This window comes from Xiphophorus hellerii, chromosome 19 (assembly GCF_003331165.1).
Source record: "Xiphophorus hellerii strain 12219 chromosome 19, Xiphophorus_hellerii-4.1, whole genome shotgun sequence".
NCBI lineage: Eukaryota > Metazoa > Chordata > Actinopteri > Cyprinodontiformes > Poeciliidae > Xiphophorus > Xiphophorus hellerii.
In genome coordinates this window covers 27,011,635-27,035,747 of record NC_045690.1, presented here as the reverse complement: position 1 = coordinate 27,035,747, position 24,113 = coordinate 27,011,635, and the positions used below count along the sequence as shown (strand labels likewise).

Here is a 24,113-nt window from a genome sequence, read left to right as displayed (position 1 = left end):
TAATATTATTTTATCAATAGTGTGTTATATACAATAAAGGAACTGAGACACGACTTCATTTATTACTCACAATAAGAACCTTGAAACATTCAATATATGTAGAACCTAACATGGTTCATACATGAAGCTTTGGAACTAGATCAGGACTGGTGTTAGATTCTGCCTGATTCTGTAATATAAATGATAATTGATACCAAGAACAATCACTGTTTAATATATAAACAGGTATAAGATGCAAAACTGGATCAAAACAAACACTTTCAGGTACTGAGGCCACTTGGACAAAGGGCAGCAGTCAGAAAAAGATGAGCTACAGGAGTCCAATTTGTCTTCCACCACTCTTTTGTCTTTTTTTACTGTATTCACTTGGATGACAGTAAAACAACATTTGTAAGACGATGTTGATCTGATGCTGGACCTCTGTCTCATTTGTCTGAAACTGGGCAAATTCTATTATTGTCATTCATTTTACCCTGATATGATGAATTTGTCATAAATAAGTACATCCCTTTTTCACATCCAACTCATAACAAGTTAAAACCTAACAGGACCACCTCCATGTTTACTTCAGACTGTGTAACAGCAATTTGAAGGTCTATCCTAGTTACAGCAAATACATTCAAACCAGAGTCACTTGCAAATTAGCCCTCATAGATATAGACACACAAGCACCAGATTCTAAAATACAGTCATAGTTCTTGATTACAAAGGGAAGTAAATAGAGGCAAGGCTGAAGTGTAGGAGGGCTGATTGAAGTGTGTATTAGTATACATACGCGTGTGTGTCTCCTAGCAACCAGCACCTCTCCGTCTCTGTCTGCTTTGAGCCAGCTGAGCAGGCAGATGCAACAGGTGCTCTGTAAAACATGAGGCAGGAGTGAAAAGATGAGTTTAGAGGACCAGCCAGCAGCTCATGTCAAGCATTACTTCTCTGTGTGTGTTCACCTCGAAATGGGATGTGGGTCAAACAGTATGGGTTACTGTAAAGAACTTTATACAAGTTTTAAAAAGCTAAAGCTCGACAGTATGAGAGAGTGTGCACCTGTTAGTCTGTTAGGAACTGATGATGATGAGCAGAAAGAGTGAACAGTGGCTAGACAGGGTTTAGCATATGGTTGGAAATCAGCAAGTATGATCTAGTCAAATAACTACAACTGAACAACGACCACCTCCATGTTTACTTCAGACTGTGTAAACAGCGATGTGACAGCCTTTTGGCATGATGCATAGAGCTGCAACACTCAAGAAATCAGACTTTTTGCAAGGGGGATTTCATTTGACCAGAAGAGCCAAGGTACCATGACTACAAACTTCTCCAAATATGCAAGGGCCCCAATCACCTCAGAGTTAGCTTGGTACCTGTAATTATCTGTCCAGCAGATAATTGCCCTGAAAATACCAGTCACCATGGTGACACATAGTGGTGGGAGCATCATGGTTTGGGGATCGTTCTCTTTAACAGACATGGGAAAGATGGTTAGAGTTTATGATAAATGGCTTGAAGTGAATCCAGGGAAGTCCTGGTTAAGAAAAAAAATAGATATATATAGTAAGACACGTGTTCCAAAATACAAGCAGGCCACACTTTTTAGATTTCAATTCATGAAAGCTGTTTAAAACTACATGTCCACTTATCACTTCTACTTTGTGTTGGTTAATTACACACAATTCTAATGAAAATGTTTAAAGGTTTGTGGTACATTACAAACTTTAAAAAATGGAAGAAAATATCATTCAGTGACTGTCTAACTTTCTGAGATGACTGGCAAGAAATATTGCACTTATTGCACAATATTCAATTTTTTTCAGATGTACGTTATCAATACACATACAAATTTTATAAATCATTTTATACTTCTCTTACTTACTTGGAATTATTACACATTGCCAGTCCATCTAGCTCCTGCTCTTACCTGCTCACTTCCTATAACAGAGGAAGTTATCTTGTATTTGAGATACAAGATTACTGAAACAGAGGACACACTCTCATGGTAAGGTATGGCCTGACTGACTCAAATACAACAACCAAACATTTCACTAACATCTTAGTGCATAAAGTACTATTTAAAATTTAAATTACAACATTTAAAATACACTATAAAATAGTTAAGAAAGAACTAAGTGCTTTCTAACAGTCCTACCCAAAATGACACCATGTAACAAGATCAATTTAAGGGATTTAATCAATACTAAGGAACAAAGGTGTGTTTTTTCATTTAGAAGAGTGCAAATGCTGCTTTCAGCTTTCATGTGGTAATGTGGCAAACAGCTAGTAAAACTGGGAAGACTGGGAGAGAGTTATAGAAGTAGAAATTCCTTTATTGTCTCAATTCCAGTGCAACAGCAGCAAAGCGGCAGGCAATCAAAGCCAGTAGACTCACACAAAGATAGAAAAATAAAATATGAAAAAATTGAAAAGGAATAAAAAAATACTGTATAGTAATTACAAAACATTATAAAAAATAGAGTGCCGTTAATAAAAATAAAAACATGGACACAGAACTATGAAGTCATCTGCATACATTAGGTGACTGATTATGGCATCACATTTGACATTTCATGTTAAAAAGGTAATGGGCCAATATACTTCCTGGCCTGAATCTAATCCCAACATTACATGCATCAGACGTAGCATTACCAGATTTCACATACATTTACTGATGCCATTAGCAATAAACCAGGATTTGATAGGAATTCCTTGGTTATGTAGCTTGTAGAAAAGCTTTTGATGATTCACACAATCAAATGCTTTAGAGCATCGATCCTCAAATCCAGGCAGCTTTTAGACACACCTGAGTGAAATAATCAGGTTATTAGTGGGACTCTGGAAAACTTGACCGCACTGAGGAGATAATTCAACCATTTGAATGAGATGTGTTGAACCAAAAATAAAATACATAAATATTACAGTGTTGTGCCTGTTATACACGTCCAAGATCTCCTTTAATGCACGTCAATGTTGAAACCAAATAATGTTTAGGATTAGAAGTAAACTGGTTGTCAGAAGTGAGAAAAAACTCCAACCAATTTAACAATTTAATAAAACCTTTTCTAGCACCTTCCACAGAATACTCGCTAATATATGTATATATAAAATGCTGTAGATATGACCGAGTAGCTAATGAGTAGCTAATTTTATTCATTTATTTAGTCTCCAAAGTTTCCATATTTCTAGAACTTTAGCTGCTTGTTTGCACCGGTTCTTAATTTTCGAGATTTTCTCCTTCCAGTAAATGACACTTCAAACTTCTAAGCCAAAACAATGGTACTTAAAAATGAATATCTCAGTCCATATCAGCACAGGAGGTTTCCTTTCCTCCTCTTCATCTCCCTCCTCCTCCTCGTCTCCATCCAGTATTGACGTCTATGACTCTGTCACCCGCCTCACCGGTTTCCAGGCAGCTCTCTGGTCCAGTCATGTAGTCACTTCTCCTTCTCCGTTCACATCCGTTCTCTGTGTCCTCGTGTCGTCTCTGTGCGTTTTTAGCCTAGTCTACTTAGAGATTTCCTGTAGTTGATGAATTGTGTTTTGTCTGAAACTCTTTTTGCGCTTTTCTGACGCTTTGGGGTGTTCCGTGCGTCAGAGCATCCCGCGATTTTCCACGCTTTCAATCTCCTCTCTGGTTGCTCCCTTGGCTCCTTCCTCTCTTTCTCCCTGTTGAGCACCGGGCGATTATCTGTCACCGCCGTGACTTCTAATTGTTTCTTGGCAAAGTTGGGAACCACAGAGGAGAAGGCTTCAATGAGTGCTCCACCGTTGATCCGGGCGCCCAGCCCGCTGCCGTTTTTGGGAGGGACGAGCAGCCCCAACACCGAGGGAGGAGGTGGGGAAGGGGGAGGCGGCGTGATCTCCTTCCAGATCCAGATAGGCATGAGCCGGGAGCCGGTGCTGCTAGACGCCGCGGAGCTCAACCTCAGTCAGGTCCGGGAAGTGGCGTGCTCCATTATCAACCAGAAGGTAACCAGCAGTTTGTCAGACGCTCAACGGAAGCTTAGAATCTGACACATTGCAAAGAAAATGCATAAATATAACACAAAAACGTTTTTCATAATCCCTTTCAATAATAACCACATCCTGATGCACTTTGTAATTATTTGTTTACTGATCTTTATCACCTGTTCTTAAATCCAGTTAGTATAGGATAATAATAATAATAATAATAATAATAATAATAATAATAATAATAATAATAATAATAATAATAATAATAATAATAATAATGTGTTTTGTTTGTGTTTGTGCAGGACACTTTACAAGTACAACAAAACAAAACAATAACAAATGAATACAATAATACACTAAAATGTAAACAGATGAACAGGATATCAAAGTCATAACACTAATATGCTACACCTGCAGATGGAATCATCCCTGTAAAACTTTGGCATCCTGGAGACAGAGGAAGGAAAGTTGTTCTTTCAACTGTGTCCAGAGCTTCTAGAAAACTGTCAGCAGATCAGAGTGCTGCGCTGTGGTCAGTGCAGCACTCTGATCTATGAGGGGCCGTTTAGGACAAAATTTACGTTTTGTCTCTCACACACTACCAAAAAGTCTCGCATACTCCAAAAAAGTAGCCACGCACACTCCAAAAAATTACGTTTTGGGTGCCAGTATTACAGGAATTATTAACCGGCGCCAACTAGTGCCGAAGAAGAAAGAGTTTGCTATACCGAACATGGCTAACTCTAATTCGAAACGAGAGAGAATTGGTCAGGCAGCTGCCATTTTAAACACCATTCTATCTTCTCCGGAGGCAACCAGCACTTTGACAGGCGCATTAAACGATTCAACGACTGCCCGCAGTGCTACAATCTGGCACCCAGTGGACAGATTGTACTACAGCAATTTTGCTATTTTTAATCAATCAATCAGATTCATTTATTTCTATAGCACATTTAATCTACAAGAAAGTTAAACGTTCTATATATATTTAAAAGCACAAATATACTAAGTAATAGAACATACAGTGAGTCAACAATCGAAACTTATAGTTTAGGATCTACGCATGCGCAGTTTGATCCAAAAATTATGCCCCGCCTCTTCCGTGACAACTCTCACACATTCAAAAAGAGTCTGGCTCTCACACATTCATAAAGAGTCTCGCTCTCACACATTCATAAAGAGTCTCGCTCTCACACATACATAAAACGAGTCTTAGTACTGTGTGTGTGTTCAACTTTAGTCTTGTGTATGTGAGAGATAAACGTCTGTGTGTGTGCGAGCTGTTAGCAGTGTATGTGAGCGAGAAAGTTAACGTTTGTGTGTATGTGCGCGAGCTGGTAGTAGTGTATGTGAGCGAGCTGGTAGTAGTGTATGTGAGCGAGAAAGTTAACGTTTGTGTGTGTGTGTGTGACATTTTAGTAGTGTGTGTATACGCAATTTGAGTATTTTTTGAATGTGCGTGAGTAATTTTTGAGTGTGCGTGGCTATTTTTTTGAGTATGCGTGAGTTTTTGGTAGTGTGTGAGAGACAAAATGTAATTTTTTTGAGTATGCGAGAGTTTTTGGTAGTGTGTGAGAGACAAAACGTAATTTTTTGGAGTGTGCGAGGCTATTTTTTTGGAGTATGCGAGAGTTTTTGGTAGTGTGTGAGAGACAAAACGTAAATTTTGTCCTAAACGGCCCCTCATACTGATCTGATACTGACCACAGCACAGCTGGGAAATTCTGGACCACAGTTGGAAAGTCAGACACAAATTTACCATAAGAAAACAAAACTGCTAAAAAAGTTCAGCAAATACATTGAGGTAAGAAGGCTGATATGAGGTTCCTACATATCGTATTTCCCACTCAAAAAACTGTCACATTCAGTTGTTTGCAGATATTTCCAGGTGTGTAAAACACACACAGTCATTGTGTGTTTTAATCTTATTAATGTAACACCCTTTGCAAAAGTACAGTTGGTAAGCTACGAGCTGCTTATCTGTCAAGCAGCTGACTGAGGACTGAACTCAAGCAGGTAGCCTGACTAATTAATCAGCTGCTTTCTCCTTGATAAGTGCTTAATAAATTACATCTATTTTGGCCTAACCAAACTTAGTCTGGGTTAGAAACATTTATGGTCATTAAAATGGTAATATTTCATACAGTATTCTAAAATGAAAACAAATCATTCATCCTTTTTATTAATATGTCAAGTTCCTTACAGAAACCAAATTTCAAATGCCTGGCATTGAAATAAGGTTTAGTGTGATAATTTGCACGTAAGTGACCTGAGAAAATACAGACAAGTTTTCTAATAACGTATCAATTTTTTAGGAGAAAATATGTTATCCAAACTAAATTAAACAAAACAAACAAAAAAAACCATAACGAAACAAAAAATCAACTGTTTTTTCTCGCCACCATCAATCATCTGTAAAAACTGGCAGTGAGTCATTTATCTCACTTCTTTGCACATTTCATTTTTGCCACATAGGACACGTTTTGAGCATGAACATCATGTTTAAGGTATTGCCACACAATTTCAATTGGATTTGAGTCCTGACTTTGATTAGGCCACTCTGAAACCTTCACTTTGTTCACTTTGTTCGTGACGAATAAGAGAAATATTAAATATCAATGAACTATAACAGAAGGTTAACGTTACGAAGACGGAGGATTAGTGGTGGTTCTGTGTGAATGAAGGGTTTAACATTTGATTTATGATTACATCTTCTGCTTCTGAATTATAAATGAATCAAATCATAAAGTGCCTAAAGAATCCCACCTGCATTGCTCACTCTTAATTCATTCTTTAACAAAAGGGTAATTATAATTTTGCATAAGGCCACGTTGGTTTGGATACCTGAAATCATCATTTGGAAATTACATTTTGCATTCACAATGAAGCCTGCCTGTTTGCAGTCCACTTTTTGTGCTCTCACCCATCCACTGATTTTTCTGTGGAATGTAACTCGAGTTATTCTCAGAATATTTACCTATTTACTCTGAGTTTATTGGTGAAGAAAAAAAAAATCACATTTCCCAAAAATTTTATTTTTAATAACAGCACTTTTGATTAAATTTATGGCCCAGCCACACTGGAGGTCCACTGTGCACAGCTTATTTTTGTCTTCCAAAATGTATGTATTTGAGGAATATTGAAATATTTTAACTGTTAAAAAAAAGGTAAAATCTGCAAGTGGGCAAATATTGTTTCAGGGCGCTGTGCATGATTGGTTGTTTCTGAATATTTAGAAGGTGAATGCTTAGTGTACCAGTGTAGTGATCAGAGGAATGGTTGCTAACATCTTTCTACATAAAAATATATTTTCCTGATAATTGGTCAGGTACAGCTCTTTCAAAATCCTACATTTCCTAATTTGTTATTTTTAGCTGTAACTGAAAACAGAGTGAGCTAAAACTGAGCTATAATTGGCATTTATTATTAGGTTACATTTTGAGCCATCATATTTCAGATTCTAAATAGGGATTGAAATACTAATTTCTGATCTTCTATGCAGCTTTCCAATTATATTCTTGATCTGGTAGCTGGCCCTATTGTTACATTAATACTGTAACAATTTCCTTGTGTAACTTGTAAAGCTGATTACCAAAAATTATTTTTACAAAACGAATTTCCCAGAAGAAATGCTCATGGTTATAATCCCCTTCAACATCTTATTTTGATGAGTAAATTTCCAGAAAAGGATGCATGATTACATTTTTTTTTAATCAAGCCTCAATTGTCTGAATTGATTTTTAACTTTGGGCTTATTAAACAATTGATTCACAAGAACGTCAAAAACTCCTAAGAAACTGAATGTTTGCTTAAATGTGCAGTTCAGTGATATTCTATTTAAAACAAGGTACACAAAGCAATATGATGCGACTTTAGCAAAATAACTAAACAAAAATAAATGTCACAGTGTTGGCCTGGAGCAATTTTTTAAAATTGGAGTCCATAAGCACTGTCAACACTCCTGATCTGAGCAAATGTCATCAAACTGCAACTTTTTGCTGATTCTGAATAGGTTACCTAAGTAGCTCTGCTGAGTACGTTGCTTATACAGACACTAATCATGTATTCCCAATAGAATCTCTTTCTTCTCTTGTGAAAGGATTTCCTTGGTGTCTCGCCCTTTTGAAGACTCATACTCCTGTCTGGAAAAGGGAATGTTGCAACAAATGTCATGAGAAATGCTTGATCCTTAAAAACAAGAGAAGCTGGCATGGTAATTCCACAGAACTTAACACCTGATGATGAATAACACCTTATTTTAAAATGTGATAACACACACGAACATGAATGAGGAGCCATTGCAATGTTTGTTCTTTGAACGCTGAAAAGTTTATTCTCTTTGCGGTTTGCAAAAGATCGAATTTGCTTACCTGAGTGTGTTCCTGATTTTAGGTCCAGTGAGTACTTTGAAATTCAACATCAAAAAAGTTTCCAAATCAATGCTTTGATATTCATGTTGAAAAAGAAAGTACACACTCCAAATGTGTAGAGCTTAATGTTATTTAATAAGGAGGTGACAGTGCCAGTCACTGTCCTGTAACTGGTGAGTTGCCGGTTTGAACCCCAACTCCGTCTGTCTCTGTCATTGTTTCCAAGACATTTCACCGGTCCTGCTTGTATTTCCATGCTTTAAAAATACAGAGGGCTTACTTTGAGCGCTCCTAAAGCAGCTGGGTGGCCAGAAAACCTAGAGGTCTGGGAGGAATTCAAGCAAGCTTTGGAGGCAGAATGTCAGTGTCCTGAAGTAAGTTCTGAGAGTACCTTCACCTTTAGTCCAGACTCAGAATATTCTCATGTGGAGCAAAACTGCCTTTTGAATATACTTAAATCTGTCATCTTTTGCTGCAGCAGAACTTTGAGTATGTCATAATGGGTTTTGTAGAGAAAATATACACATTTTGTGGAGAGCAAGAAGTTTTAAGTTCTTCCACTCCCGCTGGAAGAACCGGGAGTGGATCAGCCAGAACAATGTAGAAAATAATCAACATGGGGAAACGAGCAGTAATATTTTAGAGAGTGGTATGACATAAGAGCCAGAGGAGAACAATGCAAACCAGAAGAGGTGGAAGTGATTACAAGAGGAAAGGAGGAAAATGATTATAAACAGCCTGAAAGTCATTTAAATAATAAACAGGAAGAAACAATAATTTAAGGAAATAAAAGAAATACATGGCAAGATCTAAACAGATAAACAACATATAAATGATCAAAACGTGAACATAAATTAAAGCCAAAGTTCCAACACCTTTGAGTCTAATTACTATGTGGTGGAGTTTGCCAATATATTTAAAAGGCTCCTCAGTTCCAGGCTACAAGGAATGGGTGACATCTGCTCAGAGACTTTGAAAGCTTTGAAGTTGCTTTGATTAATTTTGTAATAGAAGATTGATCACTATATTTGATTTATTTGATGATTCTTATTCTTGATGATTTTGATGATTGCATTTGACAAAATGCAATGTAAATTACTGGTTTCATTTATTACTCTATTATGATTTTATCATTTAAAGCACTTTGAACTGCCACAGACAACACCAGTGGAGTGGCAGATCAGGGTTTTGGTTTCTAGAGGAGTTTGGAGAGTGCCCTTCAACTGTCCAGGGTATACACTTCAGTCTCCAGAAAAAGTCTATTGTGTCAGAACGGAGTCTCCATTCAGTTGTCCAGCTTTGGGTTAAGGAGCAGAAATGTGGATTTTGTTGTGGTTATAAAACAGAGGATCAGATCTTCAGTTTGGTTTGGTGAGTTGGTGAGGAAATCAAATGAGTTTGGCTGTCATGTCCACATGAGATTTGTGAACTCAGAGAAGGCATATAACATTAACAATCTGTGGTGGGTATTGCTGGTAAATAATTAGTCACTTAAATCGCTTGATCTTGATTTTCAGTATGAATACAGACCGTGAAAGCGGGGCCTCACGATCCTTCTGACTTTTCGGGTTTAGTTGGAGCTTCTGCTAACACCATTGAATTCAAGGGAAGTTGAGCTTCTTTCTAGCGTGGATAAGGGTTCCCCCTGCTTTCCTTAGTCAGTGATCTCTTTTTTGATTTTCCCAGATAGTACCTGAAAAGGTAGCAGTCCTGGAAATGAAATTGTTTTGTTTGGGAGCCTCAGAGTTTTTGCAAACAGTTTGTTTCTGTTGATGTCTTCAAGTCTGCTTTAATCTAACCCGAGTTTGTTTGCTATAAAGTCTGGTCCATTTGAGGAGATGCGAATGTACAATCAAATTCTGATCTGGAAAAAAAAAAAAAAATTCTGGTCTGCCCACAAACGTAGGTCTTGGTTCAGTTGAAGTGAACTCTGGTGCGGTTCAAATGCCTATGTGAATGCCGAGTGGACCAGAGAACACTTCAACAGCATGGAGTGGACTCCAGCGCAGGGTGTCTGGGGTAAATCCAACCAAAACAAACACGTGTCTAGGAATGGCTCATGGCTTTTTGATGAAGACAAAAGAAAAACACAGTTAAACTCTCTGTTTCTTGTAGAAGGAAGTTACGCTGAGTGTCTTCTTCAGTTGTTTTCATATATTTTCCTTCCGTGGTTCTTGGTGCAGCGCCCCCACAGGTGAGGGGCTGAATAGGTGTTTTAAAAGGTTGGTTCATTTGACACAGAACAGTGTGAAAGCTAACCACTAGAGGGGAAAATGTAACAAATGTTCCAGTTTTGGTCCCTAATCAAACCAAGTCTACTGGATGTTCAGGTGTGAAAACACCCTAAAGCTCAGTTTAGTGTGAGGTGTGCACAATGAGAATCCATAAAGAAATTCTTTTAATTATCAGGTTTTCTAATTATCACACTAAACTATGGTTATTACATAATTTCATGGCTGATAAAACTAGAAGTTGTGCAGTGCCAACATCCCAGAGATACTTGCCCAGATCTATTGGTTCTCCATCTACTACAGAGTACACTTTAAGACCTTACAGGGCTGGCCAGGCACTGGTGTACATCTCCTCACATGTCCCCAGCAGGATCCTAAGGTCATGTGGCCAAGACCTGCTGGTTGTGAGACTGAAAGATCTCCCCCTTAATTTGAGGGAAAAACTCAGCTTTTTGAAACCGCTTTTAACTAGAAACTGTTTTTAATTGGTTTTTTTTTTTTCTGCACAGCACTTTGCAATCTACATCTTGAAGGGTGCTACAAAAATAAAGTTTTATTTACTTTGACTAAGAGGATTCATACATATTATAGAGTAGTAGTCCACTGGTTAAGTTTCTAGTGAGAGGTGAGCAGAGGAGCTCCATCATCCAGGTGAAGCTCTGACTTCTTTCAATTCTCTTTTGCATGAATGCTGTCTGAACTAACAAGGAAGAGTTTTTGGGTCAAATAAAGAAAATATAACTTAAGTTATAATATATCATAACTTAACTTTAACTTTAATTCATGCAGCAGCCTGGTTATAACCTCTCATAGGCTTTGAACGCACATATACTAACACCTCTACTCCTCTATAGCAGTAAAACTGGAACTGTGTGTACTGTGTATCAGTCCGTTGTGCTTTCCCTTTGTTGCCTGGCAACTGATGATGATTGGGACTGTGAAGTGTCCTTGTGAGGGCCGTTATTAGAGACACACACATACAGACAGGCCGTTGCTTTCCAAACAAATTGGAAGATGATGAACAGATGTGTGTCTTTCGTCCGTCTCATAGTCATATTTCTTCCTGCTTGTTTCAAGTCCTCACATTTATTTATTCATGCCTCTTTCTTTTTACCTTATTTTATCCCCCTCTCAGCTTAAAATGTTATGGGTAATTCTGGTTTATAAATATGAAAAACTTTCAGTTTTAAGTATGATTTAAAGTGTGCTCATTCTAAAGTAATTGTTACTTGATTTTCAATTTAGTTTTAAGGTACAAATATTCCATCACTTACAATTTAAAGAGTCAGTTTATCCACATTTGTTATGTTGGTCTATGGTTACACACCAAACTTACTGCTCAGTGAACCTTATTTTTTAACCTCTTCTGTTCAGAATTGTCAACACTTCTGATAAAACTATTCACAACTAAAGAACTGTAATGTGTTCTTTCATCACCCAGTATGTGGTTAAAGCGCCCAATGACAGGTTTATTGACATTATTGTGCACTGATTTGAATACATCAAAAATGAATTCTTCCTGGCCCTTCATCACAGTATTTCAAATATAGCTTAATACTGTAAAATCACAAGCTGAGCTAACTCAGACTTGGACTGCTACATGGTGACTAGGTGCTTCTAATGTGATCCTTAGTATGTGTAGAACATGCATCATAGGTACTTTGGCTACACGAAGCAGGCAGTTTTGCAATGATAGTCAGGCAGTGGTCTCCAACTCCGGTCCTCAGGAGCTACTGTCCTGCAACTTTTAGATCCATCCCTGCTCTGACACACCTTGTTCAAACGATTAAATGACCTCTTTAGCATGCATCAAGTTTGGCAAAGGCCTGGAAATGAGCAATTCATTTGACTCAACTGCATTAGAGGAGAGAAGCATCTTAAAGGCATGGGGAAGTAGTTTTTGAGGACTGGAGATAGAAACCTCTGGACTAAGAGCTTAAGAATTTATATTGACGAAAATGAAGGAGCAGAGGCTCAATCTACTGTTCATTTACTGTTAAGACTTACTTCAGTATGTCTTAAGTCTGAAGAAGCTAAGTGGTGAAAAACTAAGAGGTAAACTATTCTACTTTGTGTGCATTGTGGTCAGTACATAGAAGAAACACTACAGTTACTCATGTTTCATAGAGTTCTGCTCTTGAATTTTAATCTTTACTTGGTGTGCATGCCCCTGAAAGGCAAAATCATTTGAAAGCAAAGACTATTTTAATGTAGTGAAGATTATAGTAAGCTATTTTATTCCCTGAAGCCAGATGAATACCATCAGGTGCACAAATTGTTTTTAAGATGTAAAACTCTGGATGACTTTTAATTTTCTGCTCACAAAGACCTGGAAATAATCTGAACTGGCTTGCTAAAACTCTCAAGTTATTTATAAAGGCCTCATTAAAGATATTCAGTTTTACATAAATGTATTGTGTTATAATTTTTGTTTAAAAAATAATTTCTCTAGTACAGTAGTTGGCAGTATGCAATGATCACTTTTTTGTTTTTATTTAGTAAAGCTTGTGAGGAGGAGTGTAACCGATATCACCCATTAACTGATGGCTAACACTTTGTAACTCTTCCAGCTTTCAGTTTTGGGTTGCATTATGAACTAAAATAATTTAAATGGAGCATTTGAGGATCTGCAGGTCTAACTGCTGTGCTGACTGGCCAACACATAAAGTCTTAAAGCTTTATGTGTTGCTTTATATTGTAAGCTGTATAATAAAATGATTGGAAAGATGGAGAGGAATCGGCCTTGTTTTTTGTCTCTATGACAACAAGAGCTGCAATGCTGCTATGGTGACAGCACACATAAAAAACTGTATCTATGAAGTGTATCATTGAAGAGCCGGTTAGAGAGGCAGGTGAAGGTCTGAACAATGAGGCCGCTCAACCTCATGTTTTTTTCTTTTTGTCATCATTTTCTGCTCACGTCACTCCTTCTCTGCTCCTGCATGTCATAGTCTCTTCTCTGTTCATAGTGAGTCATTATACATGTAAATATAATTTTCATATTTTGGCGTTTCGGTATATTTTGTATTTTGAAAGTATTTTTGTTGAGTAAATGAAACAGAAACTACTTGTGACAGAATGTGCCATGGTATAGGTTGTCAAAGAGCAAAACAAGCAAATAAAATCCATCCTGTCTTTTTTGCTCAATTTTAACTTTAATATTAATTATTTAATTTAACATTATTTGTAAGTCATTAAAAGTTATGCTGGACCATGATACTCCAACTACTTCCTGTCATTTCTTCTTCATGGTTTCCACCAGTGGCAACATCTGGTGCAAAATGTTTTCTTTGCAGTTTTACGAAATAAACCAATTTCAGTACGGCATAAAAACCCATCTCATCCTAATGAAAAAATCTTTTATTGAAAAACGAAAGTCTTTGCAAAATGTATGTTTTTACACTTAGCAAAATTATTTTCGAGATATCACATTGTGAAATTACATGGTCAGTGGAAGTGCAGCTGCTGAGATATGCAGTGACTAATTGTTTCTTGTTTTCCGTTTTATAAACTCTTGACCATTTTTTTCAAGTGTTAAAGAAATAAAATCTGCTTACATTTCTTTTTCTGTTGTTTTTGAGTCAGGATTCTGTCATTCCAAGGGCAACAGCTTCGTTAATCAGCCCTCAGAATGGCAGAATACTGCAAGAATATAGCAGTTACAACTTTCCCAAAAGCTGACAAACGTTTCTTGACTAAAAACATATTTTGTTCTCTTTGTCAGCTGCCAGAGTGTGGATTCTATGGGATGTATGAAAAGATTCTTTTGTTTCGTCATGACCAGACATCAGACAACATGCTGCAGCTGCTGCGCTCTGCCTCGCAGATCCTGGAGGGTGACCTGGTGGAAGCCATTCTGTCAGGTGAGAAAGGAGGAAGAGTGTTAGTGCATTGCCAAACAGCCAAAACATTCTGGGTATTGTGGAATACATTTTTGTGAGTCTGCGAATGTGTATGATAGGTCTTGCATATCATTTTGTTGAACAAACAAATCCAGGTCTCCATGAGAATTGATCAGTTAGGAATTCTGATTCTGAAGATCTGCTCTGTCACGAAACAGACCAGATGTCCTGAATAATATTCTGATAAATGTAAACCCAATCTGATGACTTCCTATAGTTTGTATAATATGTGAAATATTCAAAAAGCAATATGTGATATTGCTCACACTGACTGCAGGTCTAGTTGTTTGTCAGTTTCTAAGTTAGCCACTTAGAGCCATGTCTTGCTTGTAATATGTTTCTTAATTAAGAGTAACATGTTTGGGCGTGCCGTGGTGGCTGAGGGGTTAGCGCGACCCACATTCAGGCAAATGTAGCCTCGACGTGGCTGTCGCGGGTTCGACTCCCGGACCCGACGACGTTTACCGCATGTCTTCCCCCCTCTCCTTCCCCCTTTCCTGTCAGCCTACTTTGAAAAAGGGACACTAGAGCCCACAAAAAGACCCCTTGCGGGGCAAAAAAAAAAAGAGTAACATGTTTACTGAATTCTTTAGGTTGAGATGCTTTTCCTCACATTTTAAAATCACAGGCAGACCTGCAGTAGGGTTGTTTCAGTAGGACCCTTTGAGGCTCCTGACAATGTGAAATGGCACACACTGACAAAGTGGCTATTCGACATGTTTGAATCAATTCCAGAAATGTTTGTCTGCACCAGTGAGTGTACTGTTGTGGGCTCATCCTGAAACTGATGTCAGTTCTTTGAGCTGGGTCCTCATCTGTCCTTGAGACCCATCTCTGGGCTCAAGTACAGGACTCAGCTGTTTACACACAGCAGCACTGACAGCCGGACCACTGCTGTTTCCCAATGTCTGTATACACTATCAACACAGCACAGTTGAGTTTGTGTGGGAGTGTGTTTTAATTTCTCACCTGGCAAGGGGAGAAATATTTTTTCAACAAATTTTTTTCAACAAATGCTACGTTGTGAGGACCCACACTTCTTATAGGGCCCAAAGCTCAGGCCCCATATTTTGGGGATAGGGGCTATTTTTAGGGGAGATGGATGGATGGATGGATGGATGGATGGATGGATGGATGGATGGATGGATGGATGGATGGATGGATGGATGGATGGATCTGATAAAATGAGTACTCAGCCAGTTACCTTGAATTGTAACACTATTCAGCTCATTTATCAATAATTTACATTAAAAATACCTAAAACAATTTGAATTAGCTTTATTTTAACACAAGGAGTCTTTTAACAGTAATATTTCTACAAGTAATATTTTTCTACAAGTTCACAGTTATTATGATCTGATCTTCTGCAGCTTCAGCCACTATGGAGGACTTCCAAATCCGTCCACACAGTCTGTTTGTTCATTCGTACAGAGCTCCAACTTTCTGCGACCACTGCGGTGAGATGCTGTGGGGTCTGGTACGGCAGGGGCTCAAATGTGAGGGTAAGAAGGTTTCGGCTCAAAAGCAGAGCATGATGAAAGAAAGGAAAACCCAGAGTATAATAACTAAAAAAAAAAATTCTTGTTGGACTTTTGTTTTCCAGGATGTGGTCTCAATTATCACAAACGCTGTGCATTTAAGATTCCCAACAACTGCAGTGGGGTGAGAAGGCGTCGCAATTCAACGGTTTCACTAACAGGAGGAATTGTTAATGTGGGCCGCCCCCTCTCTGCTGAGCCATCACCTCCCCACTACACAGATGATGCTTTGCTGGTCAGTTTTATTGTAAGAGATGACCAAAATATGTAATGTTATTTATACAGACATAACTGACTGCATTGTTTTATTGTGTATGTTCATTATGATACAGTCTCCTGTAAGTCCCAATGTTGAGGTAAGTCCCTCCAAGTTCATTCATAGGAATTTCAAAATTCGAGTGTAAATTTGTGTAATGAATATATTCAGCATAAATGTTTTATTGTAGAAATGCAGTAGCAGGATTTTACAATCTAGGTTTTTTTTTTTTTTTTAACTTAAAAACTTACTATTTGTTTAGAACAAAAGTAAAGAGATTTTGAAAATATTTTGGGTAATATCGAGATTATAATGTGGACAGTAAAATAATAGTTAGATGTTGAAATACTCCTTAAGGTGATTAGAATGAAACTGAGTTAAGCCAGAAAGTACAAATTAGACTCCAGTATTGTTTCTATAGTAGAGGCTGAATATGTACCCTTAAGCCGCACTATAACACATCACTTGTGTCATGCTAGCTACCTTTGCTTTAATGATAAAACATATGAATCATTCTGTTCTGTTTTGTGTCTGAATTATAATTGTTTTTAAAAATGTCACATGTCACCAGCAAACTTCATGGTTCTTTGTCTTTGCGACAGAAGAACCAGTTAGATTATTACTCTGGCAGGGAGCGGCGAGCTAGCACCCAGTCATACATCGGACGCCCCATTGAGCTGGACAAAATCCTACTATCAAAGGTCAAGGTTCCCCACACATTCCTAATCCACTCATACACCAGGCCAACTGTGTGCCAACACTGCAAGAAGCTGCTGAAAGGCCTCTTCAGACAGGGTCTCCAGTGCAAAGGTATGTACATTAGTGATCTTTATTTTTACGCCAGCACCAGTACTTCAACGTCTTCAAGTACCTTATTTTGGTGGGGGTTGGTGAAGAGTAACTACCTGGTTCAGTAGCTGGCTTACTCACTCTAATGGTGACCTTCTCCGTTATTGTGTCTTTCTCAGATTGTAAATTTAACTGCCATAAACGATGTGCTCTGAAAGTGCCAAACAACTGCCTTGGAGAAGTTTCCAGAAATGAAGGCAAGTTTCCACACACAAAACCATCAGAGCTTATTTTGTACTTACACATATAGGTGAATGGATTCTCTTGCTAAAACAATCTGTACAACAACCCTGATAGGCCAAGCTATTCAGGTTGACCAGGTATTTCTGGACCTTCGCCCTACAGCCCAGTTTTGTTTTGAAATTGTATTCCAGTCTGAGTTAAATTCTTTGTCGTTTGACTTTAATTGTTGTGTTACAGATCTTCTGAGCCCCGGAGCAGAGTCAGATGCTGTGATGGTGGAGGGTTGCCTTGACGACCCCAGTGGTGACCGACGTGGTAGCCTACTTGATGACATGGATGAAGCACTAACTTCAGATGGGGGCTTAATGCTGGACACTGGTTCTGCTGACCTTAGTGACCTGCGTGACCCTGACCTGGATGACTCCAACCGTGCCATCAGGTAAACACTCCAACAATTCATCCACAGAAGCTGGAACAGAACCAGGCTGAGGCTGTGCTTTGTCTGTCTGCCTGCAGCCCGTCCACCAGTAACAACATCCCACTGATGCGAATTGTTCAGTCTGTCAAACACACCAAGAGGAAGAACAGCAATGTGATGAAGGAAGGCTGGATGGTTCACTACACCAGCAAGGATACTCTTGTAATTGATTTTTATATTTTCACAAATTGTGGATTATTTTACTCGGTTAAATGCTGTTCTTTATTTTTTAGTAGCACAATTTGAGTTCATGGCTGAAACAATTAATTGGATTAATTGTGATCAGTCAGTTATTGAAATAATCAATAATCATCTACTAATTTTGCAACTGATTGGTCGCTAATTGGAGTATACAGAGACTGAGACTTAGCTGCAATTAAGCCAAAACTGTGCTTAAAATTTTTATATACTGCGTTTAAAATAAAAAATATTGTAGCAGATGCTGAGACGTCCACTTAAGAAATGCTGTTACTACATTTTATTCAATAAAATGTTTATTTTATGTAAAAACTGAATTGAATTATTCGTGGACTTTTTGTGTTTTTTGATTGTGTTTCTAATACTAAGTAAAATAAACTTAATTGGTTCAATGAAAAATCTGCAGAATGTGCCATTTTTTTATCCAGTTAACTGATTAATCATCAAAACAATCCAGAGGATATTTGATTACTAACATAATCATTAGTTGCAGTCCTATTTGAGTTCCAAATGATATTTAGAGAATGTTTGCTCCTTTTTTCGTAGAAAAGGTTTTTAATCACAATAGAGTAAATTTAAAAATTATTTTTCCACCAAAACAGCCTTTTGATCCTGACCTTTCTCAGTTACTGCTGGTTATGTTTGCTTTCCTGCTGACGTCTCTTTTTCTCTCTGTTTCAGAGAAAAAGGCATTACTGGCGGCTGGACAGTAAATGCATCACCTTGTATCAAAACGATACAGGAAGTAAATACTACAGGGTAGGATACACACTTCCAACCTTTTGATTATTGAGGAAGAATCACATTCTCTATGATAGTAAATGTGTTGATGGGGCATTTTGAGCTCTGACAAGACTAATAAACTAAGGAACTCCTCTATCTATCTATCTATCTATCTATCTATCTATCTATCTATCTATCTATCTATCTATCTATCTATCTATCTATCTATCTATCTATCTATCTATCTATCTATCTATCTATCTATCTATCTATCTGTCTGTCTGTCTGTCTGTCTGTCTGTCTGTCTGTCTGTCTGTCTGTCTGTCTGTCTGTCTGTCTGTCTGTCTGTCTGTCTGTCTGTCTGTCTGTCTGTCTGTCTGTCTGTCTGTCTGTCTGTCTGTCTGTCTTCAGAATTCATATTTTATCACCCCTTAATCTTTGTTTCATAACAAATATATAAACAAGGTACATAAAGCCTGAAATTAATAATAATCTCAGTGAAATATCTTTGTCGCATAATTATGCTTTCAACTGAGTATTGTATTGTGAGGCAGTATTCTTGCTGCTGCCATGTTACTCTTTTATTCAATATCTTATCATGTCCTTTAGAAGCTTGAAGGAGAGCATCTTGCAGCAGCAGGGTAAAATAGCTTGATTTTATTTTCCAGTTGTTGCCATGGTGATTCAAGATGTCAAGGCTTCACCACGATGGATTTGTATAGCTCTTATGCTCACTCTGAACTTAAAAGTACTCAGAATTCTTAAACCACATTGAAGTCAATATTGTGCAACCAAATACTAACATTTCCAATTCAGAGTATTTTTAATTTTTACAACAAATTTTTATTTATTTAGTTTTAATCTTAGTCCTTTGCCTAAAATGTAATTTAGTTCTAGTCACAATTCAGTTCAATCTCATTATCATTGTTAGAAAAGGTATCGTCATCGTTTCCAAAATGAACACAGATTCAGAGTAAGTGGATTCAGTAAACCCAGACATTATGGAAGCTTCTTTCTGAATTCTACTCATCTCCCAAATCCAAATTCAAGAGAAACCATACACCGTCAAGAATTTGTATCTTCACAAGTTGTGCTCCATTTATTTCCTTATATGTCTTCAGGAGATTCCTCTGTCAGAAATCCTGTCTCTGGAGCCAGCTCAGAACTTCTCTCTGCTTCCAGAAGGAGCCAACCCTCACTGTTTTGAAATCACTACAGCAATGTTGGTTTACTATGTCGGAGAGAACCTGTTGAGAGGCGAAGCATCCATGACTGGCAGTAGCATCCTGGTGAGAGACCAATTTGAATTCTATTTGAAGTGAAATGATGTAGAATTGGCTTTCAGTGCATGAGGGTCTAATGCACCCACACTGGTGTTTAAATGATTTATCAGAACAGAACTTTGAGTAGATTGTATTATGAGCATGCCTTTTCATCCTTTTGCATAGTAGCCAATGTATTTTCTCAATCCCAGCATGGTTGGTGTTGGTTACAATCTGCGTTGTTTACTGCCAATGAATCCCAGCGTTTCAGTAATAATTGAAAGTAATTCTAAAATGTAGAAAGTCATTTGGTTGTTATTAGCACTTTAGAATCTTCATACAAAAAGACAAATGCAATAGCTGCATTTCCATTAACAACAAAAACGACTTCGTAAGCAGCTTCAGAATCCGCCTTTTGCAGACGATGTGGTTCTGTGGCTTCATCTCACCATGACCCACAGCTTTCACTGGAGCAGTTTGCAGATGTGTGAAGATCAGGGTTTCCAAATCTAAGGCCATGGAGTTTAAGGAGGAGTTTAAGGGTCCCAGGGTCTTGTTCACAAGTTCTCCTCACAAGTGGGAAGAGATCCAGAGGGAGACCCAGGACATGCTGGAGGGACAACATTTCTCTGCTGGCCTGGCCTCACCATGAGATTCGCCTGGATGAGCTGGACAATTAGCTGTTCAGAGAGAAGTCTGGGCCTCTGATAGCCTGCTGCCCCCGTGACCTGACCCCAGATTAAGTGGAAGAAGATGGATAGATAAAAAAAATAAATAATAATAATTTAAAATATTTCATTTCCACAAACTGGTTTCAGGTTAGTGGAGTTGGGCAGGATGTGTCTCGGATGTGGGAAATGGCCATCCAGCATGCTCTTATGCCAGCCGTCTCTACAGGAATTTGCCACAATTCCCACCGAAGTGGGCACAGTAAGACACAAGACCAGCTCACCTGCATATATTTTATGAATTAAAAATGTAAAAGACTAAATGACTATGAACTTTGTTAAACAACCAATGCCTAAAGCTTTAAGACTCATGTCCTTGTTGAGGTAAAATATTAACTGTTGCACAATCTCAGATAAAGGTGCAGCGTAGGACATGATACCTTCAGTGAATCATTTCAGTAACAAAACTAGCCAAGATACTGAGAAACAGGTGAGACTTGAAATTTATCCTCATTGTTTCTTCATGATTTTGAAGATGTGGAGAAAATACAGCAAAGAACTGACATCAGTGAAACAGTTGTTGTCTTTCATCGTCACTCTGAAAAGGTCATTTTGACCAGCTAGGAGCCCGTCAGTCTACAGCAATAATGTGTGTGTCCAGCAGAGCTCACCCTGTGCAACATTTACTTAAACCTCAACATATGGACAAGTAAGAAAAACAAACCAATACACAATTATCTCTAACAAAAATGTATCAATTTTAATTAGATAGAAAAGCCAGTGCATAATGCACAGTGCTGCTTTTGATGATATCATCTGGATTAAGTTCACGTTCACCATTCAACACTTCCAGTACTCTGTGAACACCTTCATGGTTACCAGTTGAGTGTATTTAAAGCATTAAGAATCAATAAAACTGGTAGAACACAATGTATGCAAGAAAAGCAGAAATTTTTGACACTTCGTTAATAGCTTTGGAATATTTTGACTGTAAATACTAACATTGTGATGATGATTTGTTTGCAGTATGTTGCATCACACAACCAGAGTTATAGGCTGCTGCTACCTTAACAGGGCTGTGTGTGAAAGAAAACTCATAAACACCAGGTCTAAAGTATTAGTCATAATGTCTCTTTTTTAAAGGCAGTGAAATTAGGAACACATTTAGATAAAAACGCTGCTTCTGAAAACTAATCAATTGAAAATTGAAAATATGTAATTTGTACTGCAAATCTGTGTAGTGTTCGCTACTACCATTTCAAAATAAAACAATAATACACAAATAATCAGGTGGAGTATTTTTGGAAAACTAAAATGAGGGCCACAATTTTTGTCACTTTAAAGGTAAAAGTGAAGTGGAGCTGTATATTTCTGGGACATTTTCTGGACATTCTGATTTCTGGCCTGAAGTCATGACCTGATCTCCAGGCGCATGACTTTTTCATTTCACACTTTAGAGACAGCACCAGTCTTATCCTGTTTGTCTGTAGAAGGAGTCGACCCATTTCAGGAGCAGCTGATGATATCACAGGAACAAACTGATAATTGTATGATTTTATTTCAAATTGTTAATGACTGAAGCAAAAAATCAAACCCTGTGGATTTTAAATTAGTCTGATTTTACATTTTTACATTTAGCTTTAAAAAACTGAAAATCTAAAGACGTTGATTCGAAACCCAACAACGAACCAAACACTGATTACTGAACATGGAATGTTTTCTCAATTTAACTCTCAATGTAAATTCATCTTTTATTCTACTTGAACTGAAATGACAGACTGAAGTTTGAGAAAGTCCTTGTAGAATAAATAAAGGACTCTTCATGTGAATGCATCGGAGGTAAAATATTGTACCACTGTAGAGCCTGCAAAAATAGAAAATCATCTCCGTGGTAAATGACTTAGATACAACAGTTTTTGTTCAAGCTGAATCTCCCTGCAGGGTCTTTGCTCTCCTTAGACTGACAATGCCCACTCAAAGCCCATCAGAGATATTTAAAGCTTTTGTGACGTCAAACTGTTCATGACTAATCCTTCCAAAGAGTCAGACCGAGGTTGCTTGTTGAACTAAAACAGTCATCTACAGGCTTCAGGTATATGACTTAAACAGATTAAAATATTGATTTAACATCAGATCACTGCCAGAGGAAATGGGAAACAACAGTTTTAACATTTAAGAGTTGAGTTACAAGGTTATTCTTTCCTTTTTGACTGATAAGTTGCACCAAGAACTGAATTTTCTTTGATAATGACTCAGTGTGACAGTTTGGCTCCATTTCTGTTCTGATCATCTTTGTTTCTGATCAACAGAGGAAATTTCCATCAGTATTTCAGTCTCCAACTCTCAGATCCAGGAAAATGTGGTAAGAAGACTCACACACACACACACACACACACACACGCAAGCGTTTGCAAGGTTACAGAGTTGATGGATTTGAATCAATTATGCTTTTTGCTTCCACTGACACTTTTCATATTTTTGCCGTTGTGTCAGCATGGGTTTATGTAACTGAAATATATATTAAAAGAAAAAAGCTTGCAAGCTGCCAAGAACATCATGTCATGTTTCCATGCAGACATGCACCCTTACCATCTCCAAGGTGAGCAAGTATCAAGCACATCAAATGGAGATTACTGTGATTACTCACTCAGCTACATGGTTTCCATAGAGACTATGGTAATTAGACCACAAACTATGAGGAGGAGGAGGATGAGGTTTATAATATTGTATTCCTGTCGTCTTTGCCTGAGGTGTGATATTAGGCTTTCTGTGAACCGGGGATGAAATGACAGCGATTATGAACAGCAGAAGCAGGAAATATTTTCTAGTTTCAGACTCAAAGCTGATATTGATCTGTGATGCTGTGTTGTGACACGCTGTAAGGCACAGCGCTGTCTCCAGGCTCCAGTCCAGTCCTGGATCCATTCCTAAATCCGGGAAGCTCTCTTTATTTAAAACAACTTTTGCTTAATTTGTTAACATGTGAAATTGTTGAACTTCTTAAAATCTGAGTCAAGTTTGGTGATGTTGTCGTTGCAGCTCAGGGGTAAGACCCAATATCACAAAATAGTATGGATTCCTCACAATACACAGAACGCATTTAAAATCCTTTCCGCCATTATGCTCAGTGCTCAGATGCAAAGGCAAATGGCATCTGAGATTCTGATCATTCCTCCATTAATAGGACCAAAGCAACAGTGACCAGTTTACAAAATGATCTGCCAAACACACGAGTAAATGAAAGCAGCAGGTACAGAACGCCTGGAGCAAAGTACCAACTTGGGAGCAATGTTCAGTGTTCTCTGCAGTCAGGCTTACTTATAGATTTAACCTAAATATAATACAAAATCAGGTTAAATAATCAGTAATTCTAGCATTATGTGTGACATAACAATCAGTTCAAATGAACTGACGCAGAGCTCCATGTCTGGGGATGAGCAATTAAAACTAAAGCCAGATTAGCAGCAATTAAACAAACCGATCCCATGGTAACCGTCCAAACCTCTGCAACCC

General features: G+C 38.0%; 1 protein-coding gene across 2 annotated transcripts in view; it reads left to right on the top strand.

The window, feature by feature from the left end:
* The first annotated feature begins 2,321 nt into the window (after nt 1-2,321).
* prkd1 (protein kinase D1) overlaps nt 2,322-24,113 on the top strand; it is a 33,874-nt gene continuing 12,082 nt past the window's right edge. Inside the window, exons 1-13 of one of the 2 annotated variants that reach the window (XM_032547756.1) lie at nt 2,322-3,957; nt 14,268-14,406; nt 15,816-15,947; nt 16,049-16,218; nt 16,316-16,339; nt 16,845-17,049; nt 17,208-17,285; nt 17,509-17,710; nt 17,788-17,911; nt 18,629-18,706; nt 19,792-19,959; nt 20,751-20,862; nt 22,910-22,962. In XM_032547756.1, coding sequence (XP_032403647.1) covers nt 3,742-3,957; nt 14,268-14,406; nt 15,816-15,947; nt 16,049-16,218; nt 16,316-16,339; nt 16,845-17,049; nt 17,208-17,285; nt 17,509-17,710; nt 17,788-17,911; nt 18,629-18,706; nt 19,792-19,959; nt 20,751-20,862; nt 22,910-22,962 — 1,701 coding nt within the window. In that variant the 5' untranslated portion in view covers nt 2,322-3,741. Of the gene's footprint in view, nt 3,958-14,267; nt 14,407-15,815; nt 15,948-16,048; nt 16,219-16,315; nt 16,340-16,841; nt 17,050-17,207; nt 17,286-17,508; nt 17,711-17,787; nt 17,912-18,628; nt 18,707-19,791; nt 19,960-20,750; nt 20,863-22,909; nt 22,963-24,113 lie in introns of both variants that reach the window. The other variant, XM_032547755.1, reaches the window with a different exon arrangement.